The sequence below is a fragment of the Podarcis liolepis genome (assembly GCF_965112155.1).
Source record: "Podarcis liolepis genome assembly, chromosome: 2".
Lineage (NCBI taxonomy): Eukaryota > Metazoa > Chordata > Lepidosauria > Squamata > Lacertidae > Podarcis > Podarcis liolepis.
In genome coordinates this window covers 24,985,811-25,001,376 of record NC_139555.1, presented here as the reverse complement: position 1 = coordinate 25,001,376, position 15,566 = coordinate 24,985,811, and the positions used below count along the sequence as shown (strand labels likewise).

The following is a 15,566-nucleotide window of genomic DNA, read 5'->3' as shown; positions in this document are numbered from 1 at the left end:
CCACATGGATCCTCAGGATTTTTGCATTGGGCTACCCCAAACTCACTGTCAGATCACATGTCTGTGGCCACACGTATCTGAAGAAGTGTGCATGCACACGAAAGCTTATACCAAGAACTAACTTAGTTGGTCTTTAAGGTGCTACAGGAAGGAATTTTTTTATTTTGACTATGGCAGACCAACACAGCTACCTATCTGTAACTAGAGTGAAAGATGTTCTATCAGAATAATTTTACTTTTATGGTGTTTTCCTAAGTACCCCTAGCATTTTCCATGCCTATAAAATTGAATGAAAAAGTCAGATTGCCCAGAATATTTATGCCACATTCTATATCACCTGACTATCATTCAGACTGATACTATTTAAAAGTAGGAGGTTGTATCCAACCAAGTTCTACTAAGAGCAGATCCGTTAAAATGAATGTACCCAGGTTAGTCATGTCCAGCAATTTCAAGGGGTCTCCTCTGAGTAAGTCTCTTCTGAGTAAACTGGAGACATCCCAGTGAATTATTCCACGTGTGAACTTGTCTTCAGACTTGGAAAAAGGGAGGGAAGAACTTCACGAGAGTGGTTGGTAACAACAAAACCAAAAACTTCACTCCTCCATTCTTCGTAAAAATGTGACCAACTGCACCACCTTTTCAAATAACAATTAGGATGCTATCCTTAATTCTGGGCAGTGTAATTCAGAAAGATTATTTCACGCTTAAGGCTGCTGCTTGAAAAATCAAACAAAGGGTTCAGAGGTCTCACCTGAGGTCTCATACTTAGGAATGATTGGACGTTTATTGGTGCAACAGGCCTTGTTTCCAGTGCCAACATAAGAGCAGCCATTTTGCCTGAACCTGCCACCGCTGTGGCATGTTGGGGGCGGAATTGTCATCGCGCTTGGGGGGGAATTGTCATCGCGCCACTCCCTGGTGTGTGGAGTACCTCAGGGTGCGATACTCTCCCCGATGCTTTTCAACATCTTTATGCGCCCCCTCGCCCAGCTTGTTCGGAGTTTTGGGCTGGGTTGTCATCAGTATGCCGATGACACCCAACTCTATCTGTTGATGGATGGCCATCCTGACTCGGCCCCAGACACACTGACCAGATGTTTGGAAGCTGTGGCTGGATGGTTACGTGGGAGCCGGTTGAAGCTAAATCCTTCGAAGACAGAGGTCCTGTGGCTGGGACGGGGCGATATGGGATTGGGGGGGCAACTCCCATCTCTTGCGGGGGCGCAATTAGTGCCAGCACCGTCCGTTAAGAGTTTGGGTGTAATCTTCGACACCTCCCTTTCCATGGAGGCGCAGATTGCAGCTATAACAAAGGCGGCATTTTTCCATCTCCGCCAAGCTAAGCAGTTGGCTCCTTACCTCTCTCGCCCTGACCTAGCCACTGTGATCCATGCGACGGTCACCTCCAGACTGGATTATTGTAACTCGCTCTACGTGGGGCTGCCCTTGAGACTGACCCAGAAACTCCAGCGGGTGCAGAATGCTGCAGCGAGACTCCTTACGAGGTCTTCGCTGCGAGATCACATTCACCCGGTGCTATACCAGCTGCACTGGCTCCCGGTGGAGTACAGGATCAGGTTTAAGGTGCTGGTTTTAACCTTTAAAGCCCTATATGGCCTAGGACCCTCGTTCAGTTGAAACCCAGAGAAAGACATGTAAGAGTACTGTGGGAGAGCTCAGATCAGGAAATATATCTAGTTGTTTTGGACTAGTCTCGATGAGCCCCAGCCAGCATAACCAATAGTCAGGAATGAAATGAATTGTAGTACAAAACAAGCATTCCGTGAATGATGAAGAAAATCAGAAACCTCTTTCATGACGGGGAAACGTTCAAGAAATTAAGAGAACAGATTTCAGCAGATTACAATTGGGAAGACTGTGATTTCCAGATTGAACATTTTTTAAAATAGAACTTAAAAAAAAAAAATCACCACACAGCCTGCAACCTTATCATAAAGGTTTGCACTAAATGTGTCTGCCTGCCAGTGCCATAGTCTCATAACCATACACAATACCATGGATTATAAATATAGGAGTACAGAAATTGTCATGCCCCATTCTATACATTCATGTTTAAGTTTCAGTAAACTTGCAGTTACAAATGCAAATCAGCACAGGACCAAAGCTGTTTCAATTAATATACTTTTTTCCTTTCTTCAATTTAGCCTTATTTGCAATGTGTAATTTGGCTCTTCCTTCTACGATATCTTGAGGTGAAGTGTGGAGGCAAATCGTTGAGAGAGGACCCATTTTTCAGGTTTGTTTGTCTTTGAAGTAGCAGTATTCAGAAGAGTGTGCACCAACCAAAAGAATCAGCACAGATCGATGCGGAGGCTGAGATCCAAACCTGATTTCAGGATGATATTATTAATAGTATTCGTATTAGTATTATTAGTATTATTAGCACTTATTAGCCACTTTTCTTACAAAATAGTTCAAAGATTAAAATCAATATAAAACCAAAGCAGAAAAAACCCCATTCATACGTATTAAAAGCCCATTCATTTCTCCACTCATTTCACATGCGCCTTGGATGTGCCTCCTCATGTGAGGAGAGGAAGTCCTTAAAGTATTGAGCCACATAAGGCCGAAAGCTTGATAGGCCCAAAACCAGCACTTTGAATTGAGCCCAGAAGCTAATTGGTAGCCAGTGTCATCATGCCAGAATTTTTATATGCTTGGAGTGACTTGCTCCCATTCATCTCCCATTGGCCAACAAATTCTTCACCAGCTGCAATTTCGGAACTGTCTTCAAAGGCAGCCCCCTCCCTATATAATGCATTGCAGTGACCTAACCTAGAGGTTACCAATGTAAACATCAGAATTTAGGCTGTCCCAGTCCTGATAGGGCACAGCTGGGCCAGCAGCCAAAGCAGATATATAGCACTTGGTGCCACTGAGGCCCCTTGAGCTTCAAGCAACAGTAATGGTTACCAGAAGCTATGTAGCAGCTCCTTCAGAGGGAGTGTAACCCCATCCAGAGAAGACCACATCCTCTTCATCTGGTCTAACATATAACCCTAGCAATCATATCTGGATTAGGTTCCAGTTTATTGACACTCATCCAGTCTATTACAGAGGTAAGACATCAGTGCAGCACATTCCTTGCTATGCCTGCAGATGTAAAGGAGTAGGGCTGGGTGTCACCAGCGTATTGCTCACGGTGTACTGCAAAACCCCTGGTGACCCCACTCAGTGGTTTCATGTTGGTGTTAAGCAGCACGGGAGATAAAACTGAGCCTTGCAGAACCCCACACTGAAGGCTCCATGGAGCTGGACAGTTGACTCCCCAAGCACCATCCTTGGCTGTTGCTCCTCTTCAAGCCAGTACTAGATGACTCACAGAATCTGCGAGGGACTGTGCTCACTGCCAGTTCTGCTGCAGTGATGCTTCGGATAGGGACATATCAGCAGGGTTGCATGTATGGAACTTTCCATATTATGGACTGGCCTGTTGAGCTGATGGCATTACAGTGGTACCTCCGGTTGCAGACGGGATCTGTTCCGGGGGTCCGGCCAGATCCCGAGGTTTTGCAACCAGACAACCGCTTCTGTGTATGTGGCGATAGACCACTTCTGCGCATGTGCGCACAGCAAAACCCGGTAAAATACTTCCGGGTTTGCCACTTTCGTGTCCCGAAATTCACGTAACCAGAGGATTACGTAAACGGAGGTACTACTGTATTTCTGTGAGTGCTATGTATCCAGAGGTCCCATGAGCAGAGTTTAAACCTATTTCCCTACCTTCAGAACTCCCGTGAAAGTGAAGCCCTGGAAGTTCCCAGATGTGCCACATAATGAAGATGAGGATGAAGATGTTATGGCTGAGAGGTTGAGGGTTAAGGAGATGACAACCTGCCAGAGCTGTGAGGAGGTAAGTCTTTCCCTTCAGTGAAAAATCATACTCCCTAGTTTGCACCCAATGATGTACTAAGATTTAGGGAAGCTGGAAGTCTTTCTTCTGGCAGCACAGGAGGAAGACAGGTGAGTGAGGAGCAGATAAGCCTGAGGCTCATGTGTTCCTGCACATCACATTTAACCAGGGTTTGCTAATCCTCACTTCAGTGGGCTAATTCACCCCGATATTGTTTTCTGCTGATTTCGGTGTTGGTGATGTAAAGAACAGAAAATTAGACACAGCACGCACTGGGGGGGGGGGGGGGGGATGGAGCTCAGTGCTTGGATGGATTATTTTTTTAAAAAAAATGCATTATATAATCTCATTCAGTATTCAACTCTATCATCTTTTGTTTTATTAGAAACCAGCAGTTTTGGTCAGTAATTTGCATAAAGAGTACGATGAAAAGAAAGATTTTCTTCTTGGAAGGAAAATAAAGAAAGTGGCAACAAACCATGTCTCTCTTTGCGTAAAAAAAGGTTTGAGTTAAATTGTTTACTACGGAATCAATACTCTTTTTTAGAAAATACAACACACCCTCTTGTGAGGCACAACTGCAGGTGCTCTTTCTTTTTATTTCAGGGGAGATTCTGGGACTGTTGGGCCCCAATGGAGCTGGGAAGAGCACACTCATTAATATATTGGTGGGAGAAGTCGAACCAACTTCAGGCCAGGTATTCAAATGCAACCTAACCTGTCTGCTCACTCTTCCTTCTGAGTTTTATTGTGTTCACCATTACAGGAGTTCTCTTTTAATTAAAAAGTTTCATAGCTCAGGCACTGGTCCCTCTTTCTAGATTGAAGAAACTGATATCACATACCGAATCTACATACAGTTTATGGTTTGATTTCAGAATGAATTGTCCATGCAGCACTCTGCTCACGCCACACCCTGCATTGAGTCACTTAAAAGCAGTAGCTCCAACGCCAGTCTTCCTACTGCCACAACAGCAGTGTGGCTCACTAGGAAGCGTGATCTGACACGCCAGCCAGCCAGAACAAAAAGCGTACAGAAAGAGAGAGAGAGAGAGAGAGAGAGAGATATATTGTGGTGGGTTGACAAAGAAAGAAGCGGGATTGTCAGAGAGCATGGGGTGTGTGACGTGTCCCTTTTCTTCAGAAGCAGAAGCTCAGTGTGCTGATGCTGGTACAGCTGTTGGTTTTCATTTGCGCTGAAAAGGGCCATACAAAACTGAAATGGTTGAGCTGAACAAAACAGCGTTACGAGTTACAAACAGACTCACCCTCATCTCGATTCTGGCAGCACTCCAGTAGAAACTAAAGATAGGAAAAATGGGTTCCCCTCACGCATATCACACTTTATAAAGTCAGAAATAGGCTCGTAGGAGGGTTGGAACTTGCCCAGCTTCCATAGGATTATCATGTATCAGTAAGATGAAAATTCTTCAGATAGTATTTCTTGACATTATTTTAATTTAGCTCTTCCTATCATTCAGTATTTCCTTGCAAACTTTATGTAGGAATTTTAAAACCATAGACTGTGTAGTTTATTTTTATGTACGCCATGTTGGAATGCTAATTACTAATTGGTATAGAAATGTTTTAAACAAATACATTAACAATAATAATGATAACAACAAGGTGAAAATGTTAACTAAGGATTGGTATATCCACAGGTGCTGATGGGAGATTATTCCTTAGGTGAGAATAATGAGGATAGCTCCATGAGATTTGTGGGATACTGTCCTCAGACAAACCCCCTCTGGCCTGATATTACATTGCAGGAGCATTTTGAAATTTATGGTGCTATCAAAGGAATGAATGAAAGCGACATGAATGAAGTCATAAAATGGTAAATATTTTATTTTGAACACTTGTTGTACAGTAGTCTATCTCCCCCTCCCCGTCCTTCGGTATGGGTATCTTACTTAATTGCAAAGTATAAAAGCTTTAATTGATGGTTTTCAAATTGTACTTGTAAAACTTAGCATGTCCCTTTAAAATGCAGCTTTCAAGTATTAAAGTGGTACATACAATATTTAACAGAAGTGTTTCATTTACACTTGACAAATGGCTCAAAAGGGAGATAAACCCAGAAAGAAACAAGATTTAGGAACCTCAGAGTAGTGCTTATAAGTAGCAGATACATACCAGGAACTGCTCTAAGTTTTAAGATACTGGACAGTTCACAGGGGGGTGGCAGGGGAAAAGGATTCTCTGAGAGCTGCTAAATCCATCTTCCATGCCCTTCTTTCTTTATTGGACAGTTTTCACCAGGCACTGTTTGTTTTACTACTTTTGTCCAGGTAAATCACATAAATCTCACTAGCACACTGAAAAAGATATAATGAGCATATAATGAATTTATTGATGTTCTCTCATGTAGGCTTTTTAGAATGCTTAATACTGTAGTGACACCCCTTTCTAGACTACAAAAATGTTGGCCATGTGGTTTTCTGCAGCGTTTCCAGTGCACTTGACTTCAAGGAACATCTTCAGAAAAGGACAAAGAAACTTGGAGCAGGAATCAAACGAAAGGTATTTTATTGCTTTAGAACGTTGCATTTCTAATTCAGGCTACATGGAATAAACGGGCATTTAACTATATGAGCACCCCCTGTTCAAACTGATGTAAACAAGCAGCCCTCTGCTTTGATTCTTCTCAAACTCCATTCTCTGCCTGCCTCTTCCCCAACAACAATAAAACCTCACCTTGCAAGAAGCGGACATGGTAGCAAGTGGAGGAGAGCTCAACTGAGAATGAAAAATGCCTGTCTCCCTAGGTGATCATCCATCAGATGGGTAGATACTGACATCTATTGTCCAAAGGCAGAAAATGCAGAATTGAGGAAGTAGATTGCCTCTCAATGTACAGAACCTCCTGTCCATTCATGAGATTTTCATGTCATAGTGCCTCTTTCCCCCTCCCTCAACCCCGAGCCTTTTCAGTCACAGTACAGTGGTACCTTGGTTCTCAAACTTAATCCGTTCCGGAAGTCTGTTCCAAAACCAAACCGTTCCAAAACCAAGGCGTGCTTTCCCATAGAAAGTAATGCAAAATGAATTAATCCGTTCCAGACTTTTAAAAACAATCTCTAAAACAGCAATTTACTCTCCTCCCAGTGGCAGGCTGAATGGGTTGGAGCCCTCCTCTACCTACCACCAACTTCAGCTCCCCCAAAATGAGACTCTCCTCCCCCTCCCCCCCCATTTTGGGGGAAGAGGCAATAGACAGAAAGATTGCCATTGCACCCTCTGGCATTAAATAAAATGCTTGGAGATCCCCTTTGAGGGTCTCCAGGTGTTTGCACACTTTGAGGATTAAAGTCAATGTAGTTTCAGTGTGTACGCATGTTTTCTTCATCTGTAGAGCACACGGCCATCAAATTAATCTTTCTTTCCTACCCTCTTGTTTTAGCTATGTTTTGCCTTAAGTATGCTTGGTAACCCTCGTATTACTCTACTAGATGAGCCATCTACTGGTATGGACCCCAAAGCAAAGCAACATATGTGGTGAGTAACACCAAACGACATGGAGAATGTGTTTTAGAATGGAATATCACAGCTTTTTATTTAGAATTACATCTCACCCCTTACTGCATCACTTTCAATGCAGCTAGCAAACCTGGAATAATCATCTGAAAAATCAGCACAGTGAACAAACATTGACAGCAGGAACATAATATGGTTGCAACACAAAATAACACTGATTCTATTATTATTATTATTATTATTATTATTATTATTATTATTATTATTATTATTATTATTGCTGCTGCTGCTGCTGCTGCCTCCCCCACCCCCAGAATGCCCAGGGTAATTTTGGACAAAGGAAAATGGACAGAGTAGGTAGCAGCTACCTTAGGGAACCTCAGCTACCTCTGCCACCTCAGAATCAGCAAAAAGTTGAGAAATATAGATATTGTGCTACCCACAGTAAACTCCAATCTCTTAAGAACCCTCCTGCTGATTATCAAGAACTTTCAACTCCACAGTACCAGAAAAGGGAGTTTGTGCCATTTTTTCCACATAACCCCAATGAAAGGATTTATCAGAGTATTGTGTAAATTGTAACCTATGGCCAGTGCGCTGGACCTACCTGTCATCCCTGGAGAATGGGCACAAAAATACTTGGATATGGAGAAACAACTGGGGTGTGAGAGAGATTTGTATCTGATTGCATCTCCAGCTGATGGAAAGTCCTGCAGATGACTTTATAACCATTATATGCTATTCCATAGAGGAATACTAAAAAAGTGAACCATTTGCAGGTTAGCCACTCCACTTTTCCACTGTTTATTACATCTGACAGGAAAGCAATTCGTGCAGCTTTTAAAAATAAAGAGAGAGCAGCCATTCTGACAACTCACTATATGGAAGAAGCAGAGGCTGTGTGTGATCGTGTTGCAATCTTGGTGTCTGGAAAATTAAGGTACCTCCTCCGTGTCTTTGGGATATCTTGAATAAAAGCATATTGGGCTTTTGCATTAAAATAACGTGAAGGGTTTTGACATTAAGTTCCCCTTTGTCTGCCTGCCTGCCTTTTCTTCCCCTTCCCCTCCCCTCCGCCCAAAGATGCATTGGTACAGTTCAACATCTCAAGAGTAAATTTGGCAGAGGATATTTCTTAGAAATGAAACTGAGACATGTGCCGCTTACAGAGAAGAAGGAGTACCTTCAGAGGGAGATTCTGCGCATCTTTCCAAATGGAAGTTACCAGGAAAGGTAAAAAAGCAAGTCGTGTAAGAGTTCTGGGTATTAAACTAAACAAAAGGAAGCTTGATTTCCCCCCAACACCCCAAAGTGCACAACATGGGGAGGGAGGATGAAAAGCGAGGATTCACTGATCAGCTGGCAACACACCTGGCAACAGTGACACAGAACTTAGCCCACAGGTTGGTCACAACAAATGCCTGACTTCCAGCTGATCAGCTCTACAGCAGGTAGCCTTGGGAAGGGATCTCGGAAATAGATTAGAGTGGGAATTTCTCTCCTCTGGTCTTCTCCCGAGCCATAAATTGGGCCCTGATGCAGGTTTAGGCCAGTATTTACTTGCCTGTCCTCCTACTTACATTTGGACACTCATTATTGCAAATATTGCTTGTTACTGTAAATACAGTTAGGTGTTTGTTATAGACCCAAAGTAGACTGTGGTTGATGTGGCTGGCAGAAAAGTTTGCTTGGGTCCATGACAGGCAGCCAAGATCTGCTTGTTATGTTTGGTTTTCTCTTTGCAAATCACTTTGATTGGTACTTTTCTTTGTAGGACCCTCAACTGGCTATGTTAAAATAAGTTGGTAGAACAGATAAAAGCTGCAGTCTGATCCAAAACGACAGCCTGTTCAGGTGTATTACGACATTGTACGCTTCATTCCAGTAACATTACTTAAGCCACGGGTGGTTTTCATTTCTGCTTAGTTGTTGCTGAATGCGCTGATGCCTGTTTTATCTTTGTTGCAGTTTTGAATCTATTTTGGCTTACAAAATCCCAAAGGAAGATGTCCACTCACTTGCATTATCGTTTTCTAAACTGGAGGAAGGTGAAGTAACAATTTACTAAGTAGAACCTCCATCTGATTCTCAATTTTCTATCCAAACCACCTGTTAACCTGAATTCATCTTAACCTGAATTCATCTTGTCAATCGCCACCCCCATCATCATGTCTCTCAGAATCACAGTTCTCTCTGTAAATAATATATTCCCTTATCCAAACCCCTGGTGAGTGGGTATGTTGCCTTCCTGATTTGCCTTCCTGAGACACATTGAAGTCTGTTAACTTTTAGAGCATTTAAAGAGGTATAGGATTTCCTCTTGATGCATTAACTTGTTGTCTCCTCACAGCCATACACCATGCTTGACTAGTGCTTGCATCCTTAAACATTAAAGTCTTCTGGAAGCTCCTAATGTGCAGAAGATGTACCTTGGTTCTCAAACTTAATCCATTCCGCGAGTCTGTTAGACTCCTGAAACCGTTTGAAAACCGGAACACTTACTTCCGGGTTTGCAGTGTTTGGGAGCCGATTTGTTTGACAACTAAGCTGTTCAAGAACCAAGGTACCACTGTATACTGTACTGCAATGCACACAGTGGCTTTCCTGATCACTGGAATCTAAGGGAACAGCAGGGTACATGTACCCCGATGTGTCTGTATATGCGGGAGCCAGAAACTGCTAAGAGCTTTAGGATGTGCACATCTTAATGCTTATGACCTTCAGACTGATCAGTGTTTTCTATTTTTACTGATGTTGAGAGACAGGTTTCATTTTAAAATGCGTGTCCTTGTAAAGTAATTTTTGATGTATAACTGATTACTGTTGAGGAGTAAGGAGTTCTTTCTATCACTTTTAACAGCAAAACATGCGTTTGATGTTGAAGAGTACAGCTTCTCTCAAGCAACACTTGAACAGGTAATTTAAACAGACTTTTTCAAAAATATAATGCAGCGTTCCACAGAACATAGTTTCACGGTTTTCAAATTTATATTTGGTGAAATCGTTTGCTTCTGTAAGCTGCCTATATTTACAGAAAACATGGCCACAGAAAACATTCATACCTCTCATATCTGACGATGATTTTATTATAGCTTTCCAAGTTCACAAAAGTTTTGTAAATTAACATGACACATAATTTTTGGACCAAACCATGGCTTAGCACAAATGTGCAAATGTTTGGGTTCTGGGAGCAAATATCGTTGCCGCAACACTCCTGCTTCTTCTCTACTAACTAAAGCTAAGTCATTCTTTGGCTTAGTGATACATCTAAACGCGGGCTTATGGTTTGCAACCAAAGTTTTAGTCTTGGTTTACTGCTTGTGGAGATTTCAAACTCTCTATTAACTTGGGCTACCATTTTGCCTGCAAAATTCTCACATGCATTGTGATTGTAATTTAACATATTCATGAAGCTCTTACTTGTTTTAGGTATTTGTGGAACTTGCAAAAGAGCAAGAGGAGGAAGACAGTGGTTTTGGAACACTAAACAGCACTCTTTGGTGGGAACGAGCGCAGGAGAGAGTGGTTTTCTGATCTGGCCCGCGTTGTAGAATTTTACCTGTTTCATTCTTCAACTTTTTTTTAAAGGACTGTCCCCCCCCCCCCCCCCCCGTCTTTGTTTCTTTCCTTTGGAATGTGTATGAGCACAGTGAATCGGAAACATATTTCCAAACAATTCTAAGTATAAATAACACTGATTTCACCTAAAAATGCAAAATGGAGCCTATTCACCTTCTTTGCCTTACATACATCAACATTATAAATGTCTTTTATCTATGACTTGCTCTTTTTATGTGAAACGTTTTGTAGCCATGGCAGAAAGAGGGCAGATTAGAATTTAATTTTGGGGGTGCAATATATGCTTTCTACTCTAGAATTTCATATACCAAATTGCATCAGTCAGTACAAGTATGTGGTATCCTCTTTAGCAGAAGACAACTACAGATTTTTAAAAGTTATGATTACAAGGCATTTAAATGTGCTGCAGTTCATGAAGCTTGATTTCAGGAACCACCTCTGAAGAAGTTGTAGGGAGAACATTTTGCGATACTACTGAGCAGTCTACAGTATAGTAATCGGTTTATATGGATATTTTTCAGAGAAGATTTTTGCTAAAGACCATACTGACATGGTTCCGGTTCAACCTGGTAACTCCTGTCAGTTTGCACACATTTTTATGTAAGCTAAATCATAAGAGAAAGCAGTTCCCTAGACTGGCAGGTATTATTCAGGTGGCTCAAAGCTCAGGTACACCTCAATTTGTAATAAACCACAAAATATAATACTTAGCATTTATTTAATCTTCTTCAAACTTCTGGGGAAATTCATATTGGAATTTTCTTTGTATGCTAAGTGCTCAAGTTGATCTTACTGTGCAACCCAAAGTAAGGAAGTCTGCCCGGGGACAGGAACATTGGCAGTTCTGGCATCACAGACTCCCATTTCATACAGTCCCCATTGTATGATGGCTGAGAAAAGGGGAGCAAGAGCATCAGAAGGCACAAGGACACGTCCATGATAGCCCCACCCACAGCAGCAAATTCAGACACAGCTCCCAGCAGCAAAGGCTGATCCACCCAGTACACACATGACCAGACAACACACGACACTCACACTCACTGTGATACTGTAAATACACTTAGCACCAGCAGTGCTGCAGCTGGGTGGAAATCAACACCTTGTCATTTCCACTTCAGGCCCCTAAACACAGCACTCACACCACCAAAACACACAACAACAGGCAGATCATTTTTTTAAAGCCCTTTATTGTTACGATGGAACCAGCTACACTGTCAAACAATCGACACCTTGTCATTTCCACTTCAGGCCCCTAAACACAGCACTCACACCACCGAAACACACAACAACAGGCAGGTCGTTTTTTTAAGCCCTGTATTGTTACGATGGAACCAGCTACACAGTCGAACAAAATATCTCTGTGCACCTTGTTGGGAATCCCTCTAGAATGACATGTGTGCATGTTGGCTTGATGTGCTTACATCTGCAACCTGAGCGGAGTAGCAGAAGTTTATTTACATTTGTATCATAAATATATATATCAAAGTGGTTTACAGCAATAAAAACATAAAATGGGGCCTGTGGTTGTCCATGGGTGGGTTGGCTCTTTTGTTGCAGGGGGCTCGGTCATTTGCTTACAAAGACACACTCCCTTTTTCTGGACTAGTTTTGCTGGGCGGGGTGGCTGTGTGAAGTCCTCTCTGACCCGGTTACCATTTTTAGTGGCGTTTCCTGCTGGGTCCTGTTATCTGTAGAGCTGCTGCTAAAGAGCCTGGTTGGGATGGAAGCCCAAGAGTAGTGTCAGCTTTGCCCCATGAGCTGTAGAGGTAAACTTTGAACAAAGTGCCTTCTGTTTATGTTCTGTGCAAAATGCCCTTTCACCAGAACCCCCCGCCCCCTCAAGTTCCAAGTCCACAGACAGAAGCATAGCCTCATGCCGTTTTACCTGTTCTGACATTCTGAGTAGGGTTTGACACGTCACAGGTTTGTATGCAATGTACTGCAGTGGATGGCTGTCTGGTTCTGCCACATGGATGAGAGAGGGAGGGAGAGCAAACTGGGAAGTCTGGTTTTGACATGTTTGTGTCTTACTGGGTTTCCCTTCCACCAGACCTTTCGGTGGGATTTGCCAGGTTGTAAGGGTGTGGCCAGCAGCTATGGGGTCTGGTCAGATGTGGAACTGTGTCTGTCCCTAACCACGCCCATTCTTCACCAAAAGCACCCCATCTGTGTGCTTTTCACCAGGTCAATTACCAGCAATTATGTCTTCTGCCCTCTCCATGGCCAAGGAGACACTTTTCTGACAGCTTGGACCCTCTCTGCCAGTACAGGGCCCCAGTACTGCCACATCCAAACCCATTTAAATGAAGCTATGCACTATTTGAGTTAGAATCTACATTGTCAGTTTGCAAATTTTAATGCTTTTTTAAAGCAAGTTGTGCATCAGAATTAATGACATTTATGCTCTAGCCCCCATCTCCAAACCCCTTTCCTTTTGTGTTGTATGGGCTAAATACCAGCCACATGATCTTATAGCACTTCAGGTCAGATGGGCATAATCAGCATTTCACTAGTTTAGAAGAGAGATTTATTGGGTCAAGTCCCAGAAATATATTGCACTTTAAGGCTGTGTAGGATTACATTATAAACCACTCTGAACAACCACATACTAGTCAACAAAATCCAAATACATGTACATAAAGTGTAGTATAAGGCTGCCAGGTATATAAATTGTTTGTTTTGAATGGTAAGTCTAAATTGTGTCACTGTTGCAAGTTGCACAGAAGCCTATACTGCATGCACAAGTACATTTAAATAGTTTAAATAAATAGGTTTCTTTCACGTTTACAAATGCAGATTGTGAAAACCAAATAGCTAAATCTATTTGTACATTCCTTAATAGCCTATAGCATGTTGAACTGTTGCATCATTGTGGTTATTTCTGTTGAGAGTTTCAACACATTAAGATCTACCACTTTTGGCAGGCAAACTTTTCTGTGTTCAGTTTTCAAGGTCTTGACAGTGAAATTGTAGCCACGCACACCACAACCTTGTATTTATTGTGATGTTGATGATGATAGCTATGGAAAAACATAACGAAGCTGTTCCAGTATCACTGGGAAGTAATAAAGATCTATGTTTCGTATAGCCATACTTGAATGTAATCAATTTATTATTGGGATATAAAGAGAATTCTTCAAAAATGATAAAGAGGAGATCACATTAGCACACCCCTAGTGTAAGCTGAATTCCATGCAAAGGCCTAAAATATCTGTACTTAATTAAAGAATGTTAACCTTTGACTAAGCACTATAGTATGAAAGTTAAATGCCGGATTCTAGCAGACTTCATTGCTTCAGCATGTACTCTTACAAAAAGTCAATTTTTCCATTAGGTTCTAGAGACTCTTGCTATTCCTACTTCGATTCTGACTTTGCTAAATGCACAGTAGAAACGCAAAACTAAGATGTGGAAAAATATGTGTATATATGAGACAAAAGATCCTCCAAAATTTTGTTCCTATAAAATCATGTTGGAAGGTTTGATGTTGGAAGGCTGTTTCTCAAGCACAATTTCCGCTTGCAGGATTTGTCATGCCTTCCTGTTTGAAGAAAATTGGGAGAAGGGTTTTTTACACAAGTCAAAGTTATGCTGCTATTGTTTTAGGGGGCTCCGTACTTTAAAAGGATGGTTGAGATACCACAAACAGGTTGTTGCTAACTGGTTGGTATTTTAACCAGGCAGATTTCCCCCAGAAGGGGTAAATCTGGATTGAATGGGGGGAAATGCTGGCGGGCATTTTGATGTCAAGGACTATCATTGTGGGGGTGCTTTAAATGTGCTTCAAAAGTATGGTCTGTATGCAGCCTAGGAAAGCTTCGTCACTCCCAAATTTACAAAAGAGGTATGTAAGCAAAAACACGTTTCTGAGCAAGACTCTCTTAAATGAGACTTTGGGGGCTTTTAAGAATTGATTTAATCTTCCGCTGCACTAGATATGTAGTTTTGGTTCTCTACGATTATCTTTAACTTGAAATTGGTAGCAAGGTGGTGAAGACCAGAGTGCAAATTGCTTGGCCTGCAGATGTATGAACAGCTGTTCTAAAGTTAGGGATGTGAAAGGGGAAAGTCAGATTTGAGGGGAGAGAAATAAGTTGAAGGGCAGGCGTTGCCTATTCTAAAAGCAAAGATGTCTTCCTTAAAGGGCTATTTGCAAGTTGGAAAATGAGCTTTAACTAACAACAGCTTAGTGACTCACATAAATCAACTACATTTCTTCTTCCACACTAGGCTTTCTCCTTTATTGGGGACCTGTGCCCCTGGCAAGGAAGCAGGGGGCGAGTGGACACTCCTTTGCCAATTCCTATGGAGACACCTATAAGGATAGAACAGACTGGGGGAAGAAAAATAGTACAAAGGAAACAAAATCGATTTCCAGGACTTCTTACTACATGAACAGTGAGCTGCAAATGAATTATCTGACAAGGAAAAGCTTTTAAGTGGGAGTTGGTTTGGGAGAGTTGGTCTTGGGGAGGGTGGGGGGTTCCCAAAGATGAAAGAGAGTGTAGAGGCGATTTAGATGGCACTGATTCAGCAATGAGTAGTGCAAAAATGTTGAGTGCAAGAAGAGGACACTGCGCACATTTAGGATGTAGTTCCTTAATCTTGATGGATGCTAATGGGTGACTAAGTA

The 15,566-nt window shown here is 42.1% G+C and overlaps 2 protein-coding genes across 10 annotated transcripts in view; one reads left to right on the top strand and one right to left on the bottom strand.

Annotated features, from left to right (window-relative positions):
- Nucleotides 1-14,024, top strand: part of LOC310700382 (cholesterol transporter ABCA5-like) — a 53,609-nt gene extending 39,585 nt beyond the window's left edge. For all 9 annotated transcript variants that reach the window (XM_083489811.1, XM_083489809.1, XM_083489815.1 and 6 more), the window contains 12 exons: nucleotides 2,169-2,260; nucleotides 3,754-3,877; nucleotides 4,263-4,380; nucleotides 4,484-4,575; nucleotides 5,539-5,714; nucleotides 6,325-6,400; nucleotides 7,281-7,375; nucleotides 8,175-8,294; nucleotides 8,438-8,587; nucleotides 9,323-9,402; nucleotides 10,215-10,270; nucleotides 10,784-14,024. In XM_083489811.1, coding sequence (XP_083345937.1) covers nucleotides 2,169-2,260; nucleotides 3,754-3,877; nucleotides 4,263-4,380; nucleotides 4,484-4,575; nucleotides 5,539-5,714; nucleotides 6,325-6,400; nucleotides 7,281-7,375; nucleotides 8,175-8,294; nucleotides 8,438-8,587; nucleotides 9,323-9,402; nucleotides 10,215-10,270; nucleotides 10,784-10,888 — 1,284 coding nt within the window. In that variant the 3' untranslated portion in view covers nucleotides 10,889-14,024. The remainder of the gene's footprint in view (nucleotides 1-2,168; nucleotides 2,261-3,753; nucleotides 3,878-4,262; nucleotides 4,381-4,483; nucleotides 4,576-5,538; nucleotides 5,715-6,324; nucleotides 6,401-7,280; nucleotides 7,376-8,174; nucleotides 8,295-8,437; nucleotides 8,588-9,322; nucleotides 9,403-10,214; nucleotides 10,271-10,783) is intronic.
- Nucleotides 1-15,566, bottom strand: part of LOC310700384 (ABC-type organic anion transporter ABCA8-like) — a 317,713-nt gene that overhangs the window by 179,472 nt on the left and 122,675 nt on the right. The window lies entirely within an intron of this gene.